At 53.2% G+C, this 19,652-nt stretch overlaps 7 protein-coding genes across 7 annotated transcripts; 2 read left to right on the top strand and 5 right to left on the bottom strand.

Moving 5' to 3' along the window:
* Positions 1-1,518: 1,518 nt before the first annotated feature.
* TrAFT101_009312 (uncharacterized protein) lies at positions 1,519-1,809 on the top strand (the record flags this gene model as incomplete). Its single annotated transcript, XM_066128612.1, has 1 exon — positions 1,519-1,809. The coding sequence occupies one exon, from the start codon at positions 1,519-1,521 to the stop codon at positions 1,807-1,809; it is 291 nt and encodes a 96-aa protein (XP_065984732.1).
* A 1,920-nt stretch (positions 1,810-3,729) lies between these two features.
* On the bottom strand, positions 3,730-4,135 carry TrAFT101_009311 (uncharacterized protein; the record flags this gene model as incomplete). The annotated part of the gene is made up of 2 exons (XM_024904620.1): positions 3,730-3,951; positions 4,028-4,135. The coding sequence occupies 2 exons, from the start codon at positions 4,133-4,135 to the stop codon at positions 3,730-3,732; spliced, it is 330 nt and encodes a 109-aa protein (XP_024755331.1).
* Positions 4,136-4,670: 535 nt separating this feature from the next.
* On the top strand, positions 4,671-5,726 carry TrAFT101_009310 (uncharacterized protein). The gene is made up of 2 exons (XM_024909056.2): positions 4,671-5,015; positions 5,073-5,726. The coding sequence occupies exons 1-2, from the start codon at positions 4,793-4,795 to the stop codon at positions 5,534-5,536; spliced, it is 687 nt and encodes a 228-aa protein (XP_024755332.2). The 5' UTR covers positions 4,671-4,792; the 3' UTR covers positions 5,537-5,726.
* Positions 5,727-9,797: 4,071 nt separating this feature from the next.
* TrAFT101_009309 (uncharacterized protein) lies at positions 9,798-11,616 on the bottom strand (the record flags this gene model as incomplete). Its single annotated transcript, XM_024909057.2, has 5 exons — positions 9,798-11,056; positions 11,123-11,190; positions 11,260-11,381; positions 11,436-11,517; positions 11,585-11,616. 5 exons carry the CDS (start codon positions 11,614-11,616, stop codon positions 9,798-9,800), a joined length of 1,563 nt encoding a protein of 520 aa, XP_024755333.1.
* Positions 11,617-12,149: 533 nt separating this feature from the next.
* Positions 12,150-13,431, bottom strand: TrAFT101_009308 (uncharacterized protein; the record flags this gene model as incomplete). Its single annotated transcript, XM_066128611.1, has 2 exons — positions 12,150-12,223; positions 12,309-13,431. 2 exons carry the CDS (start codon positions 13,429-13,431, stop codon positions 12,150-12,152), a joined length of 1,197 nt encoding a protein of 398 aa, XP_065984731.1.
* Positions 13,432-13,847: 416 nt separating this feature from the next.
* TrAFT101_009307 (uncharacterized protein) lies at positions 13,848-17,075 on the bottom strand (the record flags this gene model as incomplete). The annotated part of the gene is made up of 4 exons (XM_024901412.2): positions 13,848-15,342; positions 15,407-16,324; positions 16,398-16,694; positions 16,750-17,075. 4 exons carry the CDS (start codon positions 17,073-17,075, stop codon positions 13,848-13,850), a joined length of 3,036 nt encoding a protein of 1,011 aa, XP_024755336.2.
* Positions 17,076-17,721: 646 nt separating this feature from the next.
* On the bottom strand, positions 17,722-19,642 carry TrAFT101_009306 (uncharacterized protein). The gene has a single exon (XM_024905626.2). It carries the CDS (start codon positions 19,500-19,502, stop codon positions 18,096-18,098), a length of 1,407 nt encoding a protein of 468 aa, XP_024755337.2. The 5' UTR covers positions 19,503-19,642; the 3' UTR covers positions 17,722-18,095.
* Between the last annotated feature and the right edge of the window lie 10 nt (positions 19,643-19,652).

The raw sequence follows: 19,652 nt of genomic DNA, 5'->3' as shown, positions 1-19,652 counted from the left end.
TGGGGCCGTGCCGTCCAGAGGCCCACAAGACAGCCAAGGATATTGCTTGCTCGGCCAATTCTGCGACGGACTGCATCAAGTAAAGCACATTCAATCTCCGAGCGTGCACTCTGTAGTGGTATTCTCGTAGTGGTTGCCGGCAGTGCATCTCGACGATCAAAAGCCTTTGGCTTAACAGCACTGTCATTTGGGATAATAATAGCATCCAATGCGAGTGAGGCTCCTCCAGTCAAGCGTAATACTGCTAGTGGTAGTGCCCAAGACAGCTCGTTCTAAATGCTGCAAGGACGACGCCTGCGAGACAATATAGCAACGTTCCAAACGGGGGCAAGCTCCAGCCATATGTAGACAATTCTGATGGCGCGACAAGCACTTTTGCGTCTTGTAAGATTATACTGCAACTGCTGCTGCTGTAGAACCCTGTATTAGTGAGATCGGGACATACTACCACCAGTCACGCATTGCTGGGGCTGCAATAAGCACCGGAGAAGGATACCTCACGGCGTAGACTCGGTCGCACGCCGTGGGAAAGGAAAAAAAGAAAAAAGCAAAAAATCCTTCAAGCTGCTCCATGGATGCATGCCTCCATGGTCTCCGAATCTAAATTGAACAAGCAGTTGGCTTGGCTGGTTCGGAGCAAGACTCGACCCCGGGTTACATCGATGATGGCCTGATTTTTGTTAATGCTGGTTTTATCCCGGAGAGCTGTAGCAGCACCTCGGCGTGTTGGTAGTTGAACATAGAGGAGCCATGGCATTGGACACAGCGGCATCTCAGTCATGTTTCTTTTGATCTGGGGCACTGGCCAATGCGATGGGATGGCAAGGGGTTCAAGCAAGTCACAACAGCCCACCAGCCTGTACTCTGCCATGGCATGGCCTCATGGCAGGCTGGTCGCTTTCCGTCCGTAGCATTCTCGTCCACGGAAGTACTCCGTAGATCTGACTAAAGCTGGGGCCCGCATGATTCATCTCAGTCCAGTCTGGGTCTGTATGCACGCGGTGGGAGAGCATAATTTGGATCAGATTACGATCGGTGTCCGACCACGCCTTTCGAGATCACTTCCACGGCGCAGATGTGGGTGGCGTTTTTGCGTTGCCCCTATTGCTCGCAGCTAGAAAAAGTCCCTGTGTAAGAGTGTTGTTTGTCCCAATACAATCACATGGTTGAAGGATTTGCGTGCACGCTATTGACCTCGGCTCGGCGCGCTCAGGGCAGAGAAGCTGGTCCTAACAGGCCTAGTTGAGGCACGGTATGACGACCAAGGAACAGAGTGAGCAGGCAAAAAACCTTGGTTGGCCAGCAGCTGCAGCCAAGCGCGTTTCGGCACGCATATTAGTATTGACTTGACATGCTCGGAGCTTGGAGGCCACACTCTTTTCTGCTGCTCGCGGCAGGGCTAGAGCAGACTAGCCGATGGGCCGTGGGCCATATGGAGATCCCATCGGATCAGGCGCCTGGGATAAGCAATTGGCGTCAGGGGGTTTGCTGCGGGGGAAATTGCGTTGTCGAGAGGCCATGGCGTCGTGGCGATTCAGGCAGGCCGCTGAAGCGCCCATTCCCCGGACTTTTGTGACCGATTCGCTCGGCTGGCAGGCTTCCAAGGGGGGCGATGCCTGCCCTGGCCTTGGACAAGGGGGCAACAGAAGAACTTTTCGCAAGCATGGACAGAGTCTTTTTTGCTCAGGGTACTTTGTCGATGGATTGGAGGAGGAATGGCGGGCGACGCTGCTAGCTTTCGAGGCCGTTCGCGCAGAATTTCACGCCACGCTCCCGGTCGACGCTCTGGGAAAAGAGCAGCAGGGCTAGCAAAGCACCGGTGATGCTCAGCTCATGTGCCGTCTTGTTCCTGCGTTGGGAGTTTGCCATCGACGAATCCTTTTTTTCATTTGTCCAAGCCGTGTCTGAGTCAAGAATCCTGTCGGGTGGAGCACAATCTTCATTCCAAGCCATGAACCTACCAGATGGTTCGCCTCCTTTGCCCATTGGCTTCTCGAACGCACGAGGAAGCCTTCTCCAACGCCTGTAGCTTTGCTGCTGGCTTTGTATGGTCTGGGCTGGGCTTGGACTTGGATTCTTTGCGGTGTGTCCCGTGTGGGAAACTGGGACGTCTGACAGTCGCCATCAAGGAACAAGGCCGTAACACCTATCAATGCCGGCAGCAGTAGTACAATTATACATACTGTACTCCATGGTACAGTCAGTAATCCCATATTTCCCCGCAGGTTCATTGCGGTACTACGCGCCATTCAATAAAACAGGCCGAAGAAGCTGGGCCAGAGTGCATCTGCCTGCAGAATCGAGCAAGGCGCAGATTTAGCACCGTGCTCAATAAGGCGTAGCCTGTGCTCAGAATCCAAGTATAGCAAATCCAGAAAGCCACACATGACGGCGTTGAAGATGTCTCCGGGCTTCGCATGGGCGAGGAAAAGAGCGCTCCATGACATGATGCTGACGAAAAGGTGATAGAATTTGGATCGGCCAAAGGTTGGGAGATCCGCATTCTGCGCATAAGGTACACTGGGCACCTGCCCTGGACGCTGGCGGTGGGGACAGCAGCTACAGCTATGCCTAGGCAGGTTATGGTGACCGAGACAGGCCAGGAGGGCGCTGCAGCGCTTTTGCCACGGCCGGCCGGGGGCGCTGTGGCCCTCTGAAGACGACCTTGGAGCTGCTGGAATTCCAGCGCATCGAAGCCTGGAAACGGGTTCTAGGCTGTTCGCCGCGGCAGGTCGGCCGAGCCTAGCCCGACGTACTCTGTGCGTCTACATACTAGTAGTATGTTGGTGTAGGTACTAAGGTACTCATGATACGCTCTTATGTACTGTATATGAATGAATTTCCATGGTACATGTGCATTGAAACACCGACACCGCGTGGCATCACCGTCATGGCGAGCATGATTTCTGTGTTAGTTGGTTCGCCAACGCGCTGATGCTAGCAAGAGTCACAGCGTTGCAGTCCCGGCCACAGCCACAGCAGAACTTCAATGCAAGGTTACGTCTGGTGTGCGCTTTTTGCAACCCATCCATCCCACACCACCCACCCAAGCTGGCACAGGCACAGAGGCGGCCGCACCACAAATGACAGCCCAGACGACGCTGGCCAACCACGATTGCCATCCAGAACCCCAGATCTGCGCGCAGAGGAGGCAGGGCAGGGCGAATCAAAGAGGATGAGAACGAAAAAAAGGGGAGGGGCTGGGCCAATGATGGACCGTGATGTAGCCCTGCTTGCGTTGCGCGCTCTGCTTTCATCCACGAGGCAAGAGACCAAATGACAATGGATCTGAATCAATCGACAGCTATTTGGCTCTCGCAATTTCCGGCGGCGAGGCCAATGGGACGGACCAGTGGCCTGTCGGGCCATGGTGCGGCATCTCCGCGCTCGTTTAGCTGGCGAGAGACAGGGGTATTGCAGCCGGATGTCCAGTTCGAGCATGCTGTACGTGCGAACGACGACTCGCTACGGTATATGAATTCACATGTCTGCTGTTGGTTGGCCTCTCTGCGGCGAACCAGGTCAGCAGGAGGCACTGGCTGGGTATGCAGTACACGGCACAGGGCGGCATGACGGCGGCGTCCAGCTGTACCTGCAACCAAGCCGGCGGCGTGTCGCACGGCTCCCGAGGCTGCGCAGAGCGAGGCAGAGACCATCACCGTCCAAAACCTCGTCGATCTCTGCTGTGCCCGGCTCGGCCGTGTGTAGCGAATCTGGTTAGGGCAGCGCCTATCCCTGTTTCCGGCCATGGGGCGCTCCAACGGGCTGCTCCACCGCCTCTGAAGCCACGCTTGCAACAGCGTCTGCCTGGCCGCGAGGTAGTCGTGACGGTGGCTCGCCCGCAAGAGCCGCAGACGACACCGAGTATTGTCTACTCTGGACCAGCTCTTTCCCCCCTGGCGATGGCCCGTGGTAGAAGCTGGCGAGCCTCTGGGTGGCTTTTTCTTGCCGCTTGCTTGGTACCGTAGATGTTTGTGAGTAAGTTAGTAGGTACCATGCAAAAAGAACTTTGATTTGCCTCTCGTACCTGTATGAGCTTGCCCGTGTTTGGCCCCAACGGTACACGTAAGCTGGTGCTCGCTACTTTGCTCTGTTCCAGCAGACCAGCAACAAGTGCGCTCCGGCGGCCGGGCATCTTGACTGCGCTGCAGTACCCAGCACCTCTGCTTCGAGTATAGCAGCACTCCAGCCCAAACTCCATCCGACTCCATCGCACCTATTCTCTAGTGCTATTCAGCAACCTTGCTGTCTCTGTCTATTCGCCCTTTCGGCCCAATTTTTCCCTCTCATTTGCAACCCCCGGCCCGACGATCGAAATGGGGGGGTGTGTGCGGCCCCAGCTGAGACCTTGGCTAGCAGCGTTGCATTAGAGCATATTCCGTCCGGGCCCAGTGACTTTGCAGTAAGCCAAGGGCCAGGGAAGGGAACTTGGAAGGCGTGGTTTATGATGGATGGATGGATGGATGGATGGATCAACGGGGCATCGGGGAGAGAGAAGCAATTACCTGCTAGTACCTCGTCTAGTGCTGCTACTACACGCCTACTCCATACTCTATTCCGGTGCAGACAGGTACTGCGCGGCCGCCAGCTGCTCCTGCGTCTATAGGTACATAAAGGGCCTCCATCCGCCTCGTCTGCCCGAGATCTTTTCTTCCCTTTTCCCTTTTTCTTCTCCATCCACTCGCTCGCTTTCACAGTCCAGCCACATTCGTTGTTGCTCATCAAAAACCAAAAAAATACCAAAACATTAGCCCTTAATAATTCCCCCGGAATCCAATCTAATACCGTCAAAATGAAGGCCGCCACCGTTCTCGCTGTTACCTTTGCCGCTCTGGCCCAGGCTCAGACCCGCGCTGATATCCCCTCTTGCGCTCTGCCCTGCCTCGACGCTGCCGTCACGGCCAACACCAAGTGCTCTACCACCGACTACGCCTGTATCTGCAAGGACTTCAGCGCTGTCCAGACCTCTGCCACCTCTTGCGTCATCGAGAAGTGCGGTGCTGATGTTGCCCTGAGTATGTTGATCTGCAAGCCGTGATATTCAAGACGATCTGATCTAACAATGATTACAGACAAGGTCCTCCCCGCCACTCAGGCTCTCTGCAAGGCCCAGTCTGGCTCTGGCTCCTCTGCTGCTGCCAGCTCCAGCGCCGCTGCCACCAGCGCTGCCGCTACCTCTGCTCCCGCCAGCTCTGCCCCTGCCAGCTCCGCCCCTGCCAGCTCTGCTCCCGCCACCTCTGCTGCCCAGACCTCTGCTGCTGCTACCACCTCTGCCGCTGGCACCACCATCGTCACCAGCAGCACTCCTGCTGGCACCGGTGCTCCCCCGCTGGCAACCGAACCACCACCGGCCCCACTCACGCTCCCACCAACGCCGGCCCTGTTGTCCTGCCCGGCCTTGCCATGCTCGCTCTCGGTGCCCTTGCCCTGTAAGGGACTTGAATACTCACGGATACCCAAAGGCGAGATTTCAAGATTGGAGACGATGTATGGGATGGGAGGAATTAGGATGGAAGGAATTTGGAACAGTTTTTAGTGTGCTGGGGAGGCTTTATGGTGTTATGAACTACGAGCTGGACCCTATACGACATATGTTGTTGGATTTGGATCATCTGCCCCTCCGCGGGCATGTAATACACAAAATATAACCAGTTTACTGGCTTTAATGCTAATGTCTTCGGACGATTTTTTATCTTTTCAAATGGTTTGGTTTTGTTTGAATATGTGACTGTATTCCGCTTTGTAGTCCCATTTGCATTTGATAGCTTTTTCCAGAGCCATAGCAGTTTACGGTTGCCATTTGCTATTTGCCATATGCCTGCTCCAACTGCTTTAAGAGAGGCGCGGGCTGTCGCCGAAATGCTGCTGGTGCTGCTGGTCTGCTAGTGGAGTGCAATCCATCGTGCTTAAGCCTAGGTAGGCCGGGACGTAGCAGTCAACAAACAGCCTGGAACACTCAGAATCACACAAGACAAGGAGGATGGAGGGCCCGCCATGTCCGAGCTTCCGTTTGCGACGGCGAGCCGTGACTAAGAGAAAAAGGGGCCCTGGTCCAGAAAATTTAAGCGTGCCAGTTGACGCTGGGTAGAGCAGGAATTGATGCTACAGTACAGTACAGAGGACATGTACTTTGTATATAGAGGAGCTTGGCTGGGCAGATATCCGGTGGCTCCGCCGGCTGGGACGACGTGGCTGGGATGGGATCCGGGGGGGTGTAGATTATTGTGATGGCACGGTTGACGTTTTATATTTACTGTCTGTGTACTGCTTGGCCTCTATGTATGTATGTGTACTGTATTTCCTGGGCAGTGGAGCTGTGTTTGTTTTACGTATTGGGTTTCTTCTTCTTCGTCTTCGTCTTCTTCTTCCATATTGGATGAGGGGGGTAATTTTTTTTATTCCTTTCTCCCCCAGTGGAGTTGAGAAAGAGGAGGCAAAAGAATGAAAAAGACAGGTGGAGAACTAGAGTGGATTGGACTGGAAGAGTTGAAAAAGCGAGGACTGGGCCTAGAAGCGGGAAGAAAATGGGAGCTTGGATGGAGCTCTCTGGAGGTTCTAGTTCCTTTTTTTTTTTTTCTCTCTCAATGCAACGGTTGATTGTTTGTTTGTGATGAAGAAAAAGTGACTGAGTGGGTAGTGGTGCGAGTTGCAGCCACGCAACCAACCAAGTGCTTCAAAAAAAGATGACTTGTTACAACTTGTTACGTGTATCGAAGCAGAGGAAGAAAGAAGAAAGAAAAAAGTTGGAATTAGGCTTGTTTTGCGTTTCTGGGCGTGGCACCACCTCTGCGTTATGCTGGTGTAGAGCTATGCTTAATGCGGGAGGACGGGACCGGGGGGGGGGGGGGGGGGCAAATGCTAGTAACTCTGTTTTTTTTTGCTGTTGGTTACTAGTCCCAATGAGAGAAGGATGGGAGTAGGTAGTAGCTAGAAAGAAATGCTGCTGCCGTTATACGATTGTTGTGAAGAAATGCAGGTGGTTGGCACAGCAGAAGTAGAAGCAGACTGGAGTTATACTGGAGAAGAGGTTGGACGTTGCAGACGCTGCATTGTGCAGGGCGCTAAGGCGGCATTTTGAGGTACGAGATGCAGCGCGGCGGAGCGTCGCGCCTGGGGGATTGATGGTGTGTGTGCGTGTGGATGTGTGACTGACGATGCTTACGAGTTGCAAGTGCTGGACGATGCGTTGATGGCCATTGAAGCGAGTGGATGAGTAGCAGTGATGATTTGAGGTTGGATGGGTGTTGCTGCAGAGCAATTAGACGGACTGATGTTTTTTTTTTTTTTCTTTCAGCAGCATGTAATAAAGTGGTGGTGTGTCGGCTACAGGTAGGTAACCAGCAGTAGCACTGCAGCTCTTACAGAGACAACTGTCGTACAGGCTGTATTACATGCATCGCAGCGCCAATTCACGTCAGCACAAATCAATGCCCCGTGGCCAAAAGAAATCCATCTGTGTCACATGCCTACGAAAATCCGGGGGCCATCATTACGGCTGTACAAGGTGAATAACAGGCAGCAGGACGAAGAAGACAAAAAAAAAAGAGAAGACACAGCCGACACCGCACAGCACAGTCGCAGCAAGTCTATACACACACACACACATACACATTTGCATACGTACTCTGCACTCACACCAAATGCCTCTAGCGGCGCCTTCGCAAGCCAAGTTTTCTTTGTGGCTTGAGGGAGCGTAGCCTCATTGGGACTTGGGAGGGTGGCATTCCTTCGTATTTGGCGGAGGAACTAGCGAGGCTGGTTGCTTAAAATAGGATCCAGTTCTTAAGAGGGAACAGAAGAAACAAGCGGCGCAGAGAGAACAAAAGGGAAAAAAAAAAGCTGGGGGAGGAGGGGGGGGTTGAAATGACGATGATGATGCCGATGGTGAACAAAAGACGAAAATCACCAGCAGCCAATTCACCACGGCTGCGGCCCAATCTGGCGCATCTCTGCTGGAACCCTGAACAAGGCCATTTCTATAGCGCAAAAAAATCTCTTTTTCTTTTTATTTTCTCACCGCCCCCCCTTGCACACACTGAATTGTGCACAAACAACTGGGAGAGCTACTGGAAGTTATACGAGGTACGAGGCGGTACGTACGGTATTACAGCCCAGCCCGTGCCTTTGGCTTTTTTTGGTGTGGAGGTGTGGAGATTATGTGTACTGTGACGCCTCGTTATGGGGGGAACCGGCGGTACGTACCTGCAAGTAACGAAACGAAACTGAACTAACCCTCTTTCCTAGCGTAGGATTTTTTTTTTTTTTTTTTGTTGTTGTTGTTCATGGTGCATAATAAGGCATTGGATCCAACTGTGGGGGTAGGGGAGAGAGAGGCAGTTTGTGCAGCAGCAGTGGCTGATGCATAAAAGAAGCTGCATATGTGTGTGTGTGTGTGAGAGAGAGAGTGTGTGTGGCAGTGACAGCGAGGGTGACAGCAGAGCAGGAAAGCTGAATGAATTCACTACTACTACTATTAGCCGAGCAAAAGAAAGAAGAAAAAGTGTATTCTAGGATGTGAGTGATTTTGGCGCTCTTTTGTTCTTGGAGACGTTTGATGACCGAGTATTACCAGTAGTTTTGGTGTAAGTTGCACCACGTTTTTTGCATCTTCCGAGCGTGTGTTCCGGCTTATCATGGCGTCCATTCCATCGACAAGCCACCAATATGTAGTCTATATTGCAGCAATGATCTAGGGACAAAAAAAAAAAATTAGCAGAGAGTCGAACAAAGCAGAATAAACATAAAAATTAGACAAAGAGCGAGAAAAACTCAATCCCAGCAACCATTGCCCCTTCCGGCCATCCGCCTCGGGGCTCCCCGTGAAGATGACGTCGGGGCGTGCCTAACAAACAGCCAATCACGGGCCCAGAACACAGCTTTTATATACATACAGAACGACACACACCACGCAGATGGAAAGTCATGATGGCATAAACTTTGTCATTTGTGCTTCGCCCGCCCCAGCAGAGTGACATTCTCGAGCCTATTCCTCGCTCGCGGGCAATCACGTCAAAGTTGTCAAAAAACGTCACTGTCAAAAGTGTCAGTTGTCAGTGTCACTTGTCAGTCACGACATGATCGACAACGCCCAGCCTGCAGGGTCCGCCTGACAACGAACCAGGCAAAGATTTGCCGTCATGGGGAAAATAATTTCCCCATAGTATCTGCCGGAGTGTGTACTCGTTGTGTAAGACGGCTGTATGTATGTATGTATGTATGTATGCCTGCTGGGCGTGATGCCTATTTCTCCGTACGAGCCCCCCCCCCCCCCTTCTTTATTATGCATATACATACCATTCACGTTCTGAGATTGTATGTATGTACACCTACTACTACTCCACGATGACACTATTCAAAAAAAAAAAAAAAAAACATTCTTTGCCAAGATGTCAGACCCAAAGGGCCGGGATCAAAATAAAGATGATCCTGACGTCAAGAGGCCATCATTACTCTCAACATTAGCCTCGCATGCCATGCTCACGCACCCTCTTTGGCCTTGGGGATCTCTCGACCCAGCGCTGCATCTGGACTGGCCTGGAACCTTGAGACAAACCCTCTAGAAAAAGAACTTCAAATAGTCCGAAAAGATAGTTGCAGCGCCCTATTTTTATTGGCTCTGGAACTTCTTCCATCCTTCTCCGGCTCTCGCGGGGGGACCTTTTTTTCAAAACGGGAAATCTCAAGCCATGAAAAAGCTTGACGACTGACGATGACTTCTAGCTTTTCATCTAAAACTTATGCTTTTTCATCTAATTCACTAGTATTGCTTTTCCTTTTTCTTCTCTCTCTTTCAAGCTTCACGCTTCAATCTCAGCTGTCGGCACCACTATCCTCTTCACCTCCCTCTCCCTCACCCTCGTCCTCTGCTCAAACCCATACGCCAACCCCAGCAGATCCTCCTCCGCCCACCTCCTCCCCAGAAAGCTCATCCCAAACGGAATCCCCGGCCCCGTCTCCACCAGCCCGTTCGATTCGTGCACCGGCTCCGTCTCCCCAAGATGTCCCATCGGCACGGTGATCCCAGGGGCTCCCACCACCGCGGCCCACATCGGCGCCATGATGGACGGCATGGCCACGGCGACGAGCCTGTGCTGGTCCAGCAGCGCCGGTAGACCGCCCGGCCCGCCGAGTTCCTGGAGACGGTCGTATTTCTCCTTGAACTCTGGATCGGTATTGTCCCACTTTTGCTTGTCTAGGATGTTGTCCCAGATGCCCGTGTCACGCTCGGGGTATGACTCCAGGGGGTGTTTCTGCGTCTGTTCGCGCACATCTTCAAGCGTGTGGACGTTGTTTGGGTTTGTGGCGAGCTGAGAGAGGTATGATGCCAGGTTGACGCGGAAATCCGCTCCCATGAGTGGCATTTCGATGTCCCGGATGTCCTTTGTAGCTGAGGCGTAATCGGCCTCGACGAGGACCGCGCCAGCAGCTTCGAGAATAGAAAGAGCCTGTTTAAAGCCCTCCACCTCTGAAGCGTAATGCGGATTCTTCTCCAGGCCCTCATTGATGGCCTTCCAGGGAACGCCTATGCGGGCTCCTGCGAGAGTGTCCTTACACGCGGCCACATAGTCTGGAATGCGTGGTATCCCAGCCGTGTACTTGTCGTGAGCATCCTTTCCGGCAATGACTTGTAGCAGATAGGCCGCGTCTTTGACCGTCCTTGCCATCGGCCCAACCGTATCCTGATGCTCCGAGACGGGAATGACAAGATCTCTCGACGTCAGACCAACCGTGGGCTTCAGTCCTACAACGCCGCTGCGCTGTGCCGGGCAGATGATGGATCCATCCGTCTCGGTGCCCAGCGCAGCCCACGCAAGGCCCAGGTCGGCCGCCACGCCACTGCCGCTGGAGCTTCCAGAGGCATCCTGGTTTGGATGGTAGGCGGCGTGAGTCTGGCCCCCGTGGGCGGACCAGCCGTTGATGTTGAAGTCGCGAGCGCGGAAGTTTGCCCATTGGGACATGTTGGCTTTGCCGAGAATGATGGCGCCGGCATCGCGGAGCTTCTGAGCAACAAAGGCGTCGCGGGGAACTGTGGCTCCGATGAGAAGCTGTGAACCAGCTACATTATAATAAAGGTGGTGAGAAACAATGTCTTTTTAAACAAAATACTGCAGAGAGAACAAACCTGTCGTGTCCATCTTGTCTTTGGTGGCAATGTTGTTTTTCACTAGGACTGGGATTCCATGAAGAGGACTGTGTCATCTGTGTGTGAGTATATAGACGATGCAGTTTTTTTTTTTTTTTTTTTGTAATTCAACTTACCCTCGAACCGTACCAGACGCTCTCTCATCGTCGAGAGCTTTCGCGATGGCGAGTGCATCGGGATTAGTTTCAACGACGGCGTGGACCGTCTCGTTTACTTGCCCGATGCGTGCGAGATATGCCTAGTGAGCAAGTGAGTAAGAGTCTCGGCTTGAAATGAATCTGGGAAAACTGACCTTTGTTAACTGAACGCTGGTAAAGTGACTGTTCTTTAGACCCTCGACGAGCTGGTCAAGCGTGGCGTTGAGGAGGCCTGGCCTACGGGATTGATGCGTGGTTAGACCGGTCTATCACTATCATCGTCTCTTCTCACAGCATAACATACAGATCGCTTTGCACTGATTGCAAGTCTCCCATTGTGATCAAGCCCAATCTATTTTTTTTTTTTTTTTTCACACGTTATTGCCAGATATTGCCTCTCTCCTTTTTTTCTCCTTTCGCTTGCCTCTCTTATGATATTCTCCAAGGTGCCAAGTCCGAACTGCGGGGCAGAAGCAGACAAAAGTGCCGCCGTGAAACGAAACAAAAAAACGAAACGAAACCCGCTGCTGACGAGTTTGCCGGAATGAAATCGTTAGCTGGGCTCGTGGATCGATTTTCTGCGCGCCCTCTTGTAGTAGCACGAGTCTAGCAGGATTATGGCACTTTGTTTTGATGGAGATGAGGAATCGTTGCATGTATATATCGCAAACGAGAATCGGTGAGTGAGTAACTGGATAGCCGGTGAGTGACTAATACGGACTTGTATCTCAACGACACGTAGTAAATATTTGCACGCAAGGGGGGGAAAGCATTGTCTTTTATATAAAAAAAGGATTCAAAATCACGGCCGTTCTATATATCGTCTATCAAGCCAAAAAGAAGAAGTAAAAAACCAATAAATAAAGAAATCACTGCTGCTGCTGTCCCTCCTCAATCTCCCTCACCCACCCAAAAACCTTTTTCGCAACCACCCAGCTCGTGTCTAACATCATCATCACTCACGTCAGTATCAACACATATTAAAAAAAAAAAGAAAAAAAAAAAAATCCAAGACAAAAAAGACTCACGCTCTCTCACACAAAACGCATGCGGTATCCCCCCCTCATCAATCGAAATCCGCGCATGCCCCTTCTCGCTCCTCCTCTCAATAAACGCATCCCGCAGGTGATTCGCAACCCAATGGTCGTTTTTGCCGTAAAAGATGAAAAACCTCGGCACCTTCTGCTGCTGCTGCTGCTGTAAAGCCAACGATTCCTCTCCCTCTCCTAATGCCTCGCCGCTGCTGCTTCTGTAATCGTCCTCAGCATCATCGTTGCCCTCAACCGCCGCCGTCGCCTCCCACAGCTCCTCCTCCCACCTCTCCTCGCAAATCGTCCGCATCTCCGACAACCCCAGATGAATCGCCTGCCACACGCCGTCCCGACTCTTCAGCCACCGCGCCGTCACCTCCGCCGTCTGGGGCGTGAATCCCATCACATGCGTCACGATCCACAGCACGCACGCCAGCGGGATGCAGCCAAGAACGAACTTTGCCACGCGGTGCGCGTTCTCCTCCACGCGCGGGATCTTCGTCAGCAGCGTCAGTCTCTTCCCGCTGGGCGAGCTGGCAATGTGCGTCAGCGTCGGGAAGAGCAAGAAGCCGTGGCGGAGGTTGAGATGCGGCGCCCGCGATGCGTCCTGCATGTGGCGGTGCATGACCTCGACCGAGATGTATGCGCCGACAGAGTGGCCCATCAGCACCACAAAGTCGTACGGCCGCGACCCCTTTCCCTGCTCGCCCTCGGCCCCGGCATCGTCTGGGATGACGCTCCGTGCTGCGACGTCCCGGTAGATGCCCTCGATCTGGCCGTCCAGATCCCACGGCTCGTTGCTCTCGCTAAACGGCTCATGGTCGTCGTCGCTAAAGCCCAGTAGATTCCTCCCGTAGAGATCGTACGCCGTTCCGCCCGAGCCCTCGTCTGCCGCATCCAGCATGCCGCGGAGACAATCCAGGAAGGTGACGTAGAAGTTGACGAGCCCCGGGTTGCCGCAGATGAAGTAGATGAGGCCGTGTTTCCGGTAGGGCTGAACGCCTCGCTGCCGCGGCTTGGCGAGCAGCGAAATCACGGGCGACATATTTGAGACGAGTGTGTGAGAATGCGGTGATGAGTGTTTCCTTAGTTCCAGAGCTGCATCCTCACATCTAGGCATTCACAATTGGATTGCTGCTGACGGCGCCGATGATGATGATGCATGCCGATGCCGATAACTGATGCCCGCTGTAATGACGACAAACCAAACTGTGGGTCGCAGCCGAGGCTGTGGCACGCATGTTTGTCCATGACCAAATTCAAATTCCAAGACGTCGTAATGCTCGCTGAGTCCCATAATTTTGCAAGCGTCTAATCAGTTATATCTGGTGAGAATTTCGACATGCAATTGCTACTGTCAAATCACATGTATTCATTTGCTCAAACATACCCCTATGCAATTTCAACAAAATGGCTTTAAACATCATGTCCAAGAGGGCATCAACAACATCCAGCGTCTCTCATCTTAATCATCCACAATACCGCTACCATTAATGCTACACAAATACAAATGACGTGGCAATCTATTCAAGAAACTCAGCCGTGCTTCACAGTATACTTCTTCCTGACTTCAACAAGACCAACAGCCGCCTTGGAGATGACCGCCCATTTGGGCATGTACTGGTACAGCTCGTGCAGCACCGGAATCGTCTTTTTGTCATTCATGTCGCTGTATGCGCACTTCACCGTCACATTGAAGGGTTTGGGGTCAGTTTCGCGGATATCGCGCGTCAGTTGCAGCTCAACATCCCACGCCCCCTTCCATTCTCGCCTGAAGAGAGTAATGCTCTTCATCCCGTTTTGCGGGCTAGAACCGAATCGCTCGTCTAGCGGAAGTCCTTTATCCAATTTGAATCCATATACAGGCCGGGAAAGGTCAAGGATACACATCTTGGACTCCGCTGCATCGATTTGGAGCGTGGCGGTTCTTCCACCAGGCAATATGGAGCCTTTCACCTCGATCAATTCCTCTGGTGTTTTGCCATCGACGAGATTCGGCGCTAGCGATGAGACGGCATACTTGCAGGCAGTGAGGCCAGCCCTCGATGATTTTTCGCTACAGTTGATGTGTTGGCTAGCAGCCGATGGAATTGATGAAACGACTGCCTGAGCGTATTCTGGAAGGCCAGACAGCGACACGACATCCGTTTTAGCGTCTACATCGATGACTTCTTGAAAGTACAATTTGTATCGGTAGTCGGTAGAGAATGGGAAGGCGACGAGGTTATAGATGAACGTGGCGATGAAGACAACCAAGAGGAAGAGCGGCACATGGCGAGTGATGCGATGCATAAATGGTGTCAGGGGAAGCAAGAGGAGAATCGTCATGACCCCAATTCCCATCAGAGGAGCCAACAGACTTCCACCGTCGGCACCAGTCATGTTCATCGATGAAGTCTGTATCAGTCCCAAGTTGCCTATGATGATGACATGGACAGGAGCAAGTAGCAGGAGCTGAATAAACCAAGTCCAAGTCGGAAGTCGCCCAGACCACGCTTGTTCGTGTTCGTACGGAGGATAGCTCTTCACAGGCGAGGGAGCTGGCGACTCCTCTGCCTGCGCTGATCGTCTGTATGTGCTAGCAAACGTCGGTTGGTCGCTCGACCCGTAGCCTGCTTCTCCAGCTCTGAGCGGTGTTGTTTCCGTAGCACTCTCGGCTGCGTACTCATGATCTTCCTCTTCGTCTTCATTGCCTGTAATGGTGTTGTTAGAGCTGGTAACTCGGACATGCTCCGGAGCTGGATCGTCCTGATAGCGGTTGGCAAATTCATGCTTCCCGGGCAGCGCAAATAGTTCAAGCAATGAGATGAAGAGTGCCAAAAATATGGCCGAGTGGAAAAACGCGGCAAAGTAAAGGCCACCAAGGTGGATGCGGTCCTCAACCAAAGCCGCAATGACTTGAAGGGCCCAAGAAAGGACGAAGAGCCAGACGAGGGCAAATCCACGATGGAGAGCGGTGGGTCTGACAAAGTTGGCGCCTCTCATGATGAGCCAGAAGCTGAAGTAGAAGAGGGATATCGTCATAGCCCAGCTACCATAATTGTCAGTAAATAAAAGTCACATTTATGGACATCAGTATGGCAAACAAAACTTACACTGCATATCCGCTGCTGTAGATGATGAGAGGATTGACCTTGGCGACGAGTAATATCGACGCTATGGTGAGGCCAATAGCGAAGATCAACGCCAAGGGGTATCGGAAGAAGCCACGCCAGCCATTGATTGCAACCGGCTCGTCATGAATCTCGGAGTGTCTCCAGATATCCATGGCAAAATAGTAGTACTTGTCCTGGCGGACGAGCAGATACGTAACAAGAAAGAGGACCACGGGAGTCACGACGAGCAGCGTCAGCGACCACGCAAACAGCCCTCTAAGCGGAAAAGCTAGCCATCCGCTGCCATACCAATCAAAGTAGACGCCCTCGGTGGGTTTGCCGTTCTGGACTAGGCTTCCATCACCGTCTGCGCGATCGCCGCTGAAGACAGTTCCAGTAACCTCAGAGAGTCTCTCAGTGGACGCCAGAGCGGCAGAGAGCATATGCCAAATGCTACGGACAGAAGTGTGACGCGAATCGTCGTCTTCGGTGTGGTAGCGCGAGCGAGGCTCATAAAAGGCAATATCCAGACCTCGCTGTCCGAATGCTGGAGCAAATACCTCGAAATCGGTGCCGCTCTTGATAACTCCTCGCTCAAAGGCATTTGCCGCAACAACGGAGCCAAAGGGATGAGGGCTCTTGGCATAGGCCTCGGCCGCCTGAAGATCGGTGGTTCGGAAAAGCATAGCTCGGCCTCCAGCTCCAGCCCCCTCTAGGTTCACAAAAGTGTAGCAGAACTTGAGAAGCGGGCTATAGCCAAAGGCCCGAGCACCAAGGAGGCCATCCTCTTCCGCATTGTTGAAGAGGAGCACGATGCCATGCTTCGGTTGGCGGCCCTCGGTGGTGAAGTAGCTGAGCAGCTGCAGCATGCTCACGCACGACATGCCATCGTCAGTCGCACCGTAGCCTGTCGAGACACTAGAACAGCATTAGCCGATTACTATTTTATTTCGATCCGTTACCTGATATGTGAACCAGACCGGGGACTTACGAGTCGAAATGGCAGTTGACGAGAACGCCTCCAGCTCGGCTATAGTCTGCCACGCCATCTTGAGAGTTCCACCAGCCGTCATCAGGATCATCTTGGCCGTGGATATAGACGTAGAAGTTGTCGCCCTCAAAGTAGTAGCCCTGCCACGTCTGCGGGCCCTTTTTGGCACTCTGAAGCAGCGAGTCGACCGTCCAGGTGACGTTTGAAATCCGGTCGTCGAAGATGGTAGCACCCCGCGGTTGCTTCGCACTTGCGACGTTGGAATTATCGTGACTCTTAGATGTATATCGTTCGACACTAATTCAGAGTCAGCTGCCTGCAAAATCAAAGCCAAATACCCTGATGAACAAACCTGGGATTCCATATCACCCCACCGGCTAGATCAGTCTTATGAGGAACACCATTCCGGTCCAAGATCTCTTTGGAACGGTCAATGAGATACTGGCGGACTTGTGCGTTTGCCTTGCTGTTGAACGGATGGTACTGCTTTGTGATGATCTGCAGATCGTCCCATGCCTCGCTTAAATTCAGGCCTTGCCTGCTGAGGGAGTGAGCCGATGGCGCAGGTGGCACCGTCTCGTGAACGTAAATCAGCGGGATCGTGACGGCGAGATAGATGGCGGTCGTCCAGAAAGTAACCGGCCCGGGCCGGAAGCTGAATGGGTTCGGGAGCCTCATCTTGGCTCTGCGACCAAGAATCGACCAACGGCTTTAGCTGGCGAGCGGCGCTCTGGTCATGGGTCGAGGCGAGGCGAGCCCGAGGAGCAAGGATGGATTCGGCAGCGAGAGGGAGAGAGTCCAGCGACCAACTTCACGATATCAATGTTGGCTGGGCAGCGCGAGATACGAGAACAGCCCTGGCTATGCTTGCATGCGTTACTTCTTGGCCAGCGCCTGTCAAGACGCTCAGCTTAAGAAAGAAAGCAAAAAAGGGAAAAGCAGAAGAAAAAGGAAAAAGAAAAAAAAGACCGGCGCCGCGGTGAAGCAAGAGGCCGGGATTATGCCCAGGATGCAGGATGCAAGACGCGCTTGGCGGTGCGATAAAGCAAGGTACCGGGCTATCTATCATGCCTGCTGCAGCTGCAGCGACACAGCTCTCCCAGCTGCCCAGCAGCCCCTACAAAAGTCCCCATAGCGCTACAGCTCCCCATAGGCGGCCCCGTGGCAGCTGCGGTGCGGCCACTGACGTCAAGGCTAGGGCGGCCAATGCCTGTCAGCTTGCCTAAACCCCGCTATATAGGATTGCGCTAACCTGACGGGATGGAATATGCGAGTATGTCGAGCACTTCAGCTGCTTTTGCTGGGCTGGATAGAAGTATTTGGGTCATCTCGACTTTAAAGTAACGGCTCATAGATCAAGTCAAGGTAGCAGTATTTATCGTATTTTACTGTGCTTTATTTTTATTTTTCTTAACAGCAGCTAGCCTGTCCTGTCGATGCTCAGCTGTCAATCTGCAGCTCTTCCCCTGTTTATGCCTTGACGGCCCTGAGCTGAAATCGTCAGTTACGATTCATGGGCTCATCTCTACGAGCTGCGCAGCCAGCCATGCTTGCACACCTCGTTGCCTTTTCTTCTCGGCGGGATGCACCATTACGGTCGACTGTAGAACGGGGGTATCATTTCGTGGTTAGGGACGTGTCCAATATAGATAGGTACGTAGCTACCTAGGGTATTCACGAGGCTCTGGGCCTGTACCACTAGTCAGAAAAGTCCTCGTTGGGAGGTTCTCTGCCAAAGGGGTGATTGAACTTAAGGAGTCCATTGAGTCCACCAACCCAAGGATCATCATCCTCGGTGCGTATCACGCATGGCACTCCTCCATGCCATTCCTCTCCAGGGCCGGCTCGCCCTACAAACTCGCCCTCGACGTGAATCTCCGAGCCAGGCAAGACCCCAGCACACCGTCTGCCATCAATGCTAAGATCTAGCTCGCGGCCTCTGTTCTTTGGGCTCATCCGCAGCGTAACCTTTGTATCCAGAGGAAGCACAAGCGATCGGAAACTAAGGCTGCAGGGGCTGATTGGCGTGATGAGCAGCGACTTTACCAGAGGATGCACAATCGGACCTCCGGCGCTTAAACTATACGCAGTTGAGCCGGTTGGCGTGCTGATGAGGATACCGTCCGCCGTTGTTTCTGTGAGAAAGTGGCCATTCTGGTAGATATCAATGATGGCAAGGTGCGGGTGAGAGCCTCGGTGGACTGAGATCTCGTTGATGGCGCGCAGAGGAGGCGAAATCTCCTTTGGACGGGCGATGCCCGACTTGGGCTGGCTGGCCAACGTGTTGGAGACTTCGTGGTTGATGTTATTGCCCGCCCTATCAAAGATGTCCGCCTTGATGCGGTGCCGCAGCAAAACTCGAGATGCTCTGTTGATTCCTTGACTCTTGCCCTTGACTCGCTCCCATCCCTCGCCAGCCGCCGCACTTGTGCCCAAGCCATCGTCGGTCCCTCGCGGCACGGCAGCATTACGCCCCGCGCTGACGTCGCTGCCGCTCATGTACATCTCCCTCCAGGCCTTCTTATGCTCTGCAAAGTTCCATTCCCCCAGAAAGCCCAAGGTCCCCATGCTGAAGGACAGGATGGGAGGCACAGACCCATGTAGCTTGAACAAGCTGGCGGCGCGCAAAACCGTGCCGTCGCCGCCAAAGGTCGCAATGGCGTCGATCTTGTCGGCGATGCTTGTGCCGTTGTCGACGACAAAGATGGGAAAGTCGAGCTGCTGCTGGATCGGCACGGCGACACGGGCCTCGATGACGATGTTGACTTCGGGGTAGTCGCTTCGGATGTGCCTGGCAAACGAAACCACAGACTCGGTGACCTCGGGCGAGTAGAGCTTCTGCACCAGCAGCAGGTTGCGGGGCGGCCGCGGCCAGTTGAGCGACAGCAGCGACGAGCCCGGCTTGGAGATCTGGAGGTATCGCGGATGCGTGCGCTCCGGCAGCTCTGCCACGCTACGCGATTCTGCAAGCCTCAGAGGGTGCGCGATAGAGAAGCGTCGACAACTAAAAGCCTCTGATGGCGGGAGCAGCAGCTGTCGCCGACTCGGCCGAGCTTGGGCAATTTTGCGCCATGGCTCCCGGAGAGCTCGAATATGCGTGGCCATGACTTTTTTTTAGGCGCAAGAGGCGCTCATCATGTTGGCAGCAAAGACAAAAGAGTTGCTGTTTGTATTAGAGATGGTGATCTCGACTTGGGATCATGAGTCATGTGTTGAGTTCGTTGTCGAAGCCATGATGCTGCTAGAATCAAGCTG

Source organism: Trichoderma asperellum, chromosome 5 (assembly GCF_020647865.1).
Source record: "Trichoderma asperellum chromosome 5, complete sequence".
NCBI classification, from domain to species: Eukaryota; Fungi; Ascomycota; class Sordariomycetes; order Hypocreales; family Hypocreaceae; genus Trichoderma; species Trichoderma asperellum.
The sequence above is the reverse complement of the archived record's forward strand: the minus strand, read 5'-3'. Positions and strand labels throughout refer to the sequence as shown.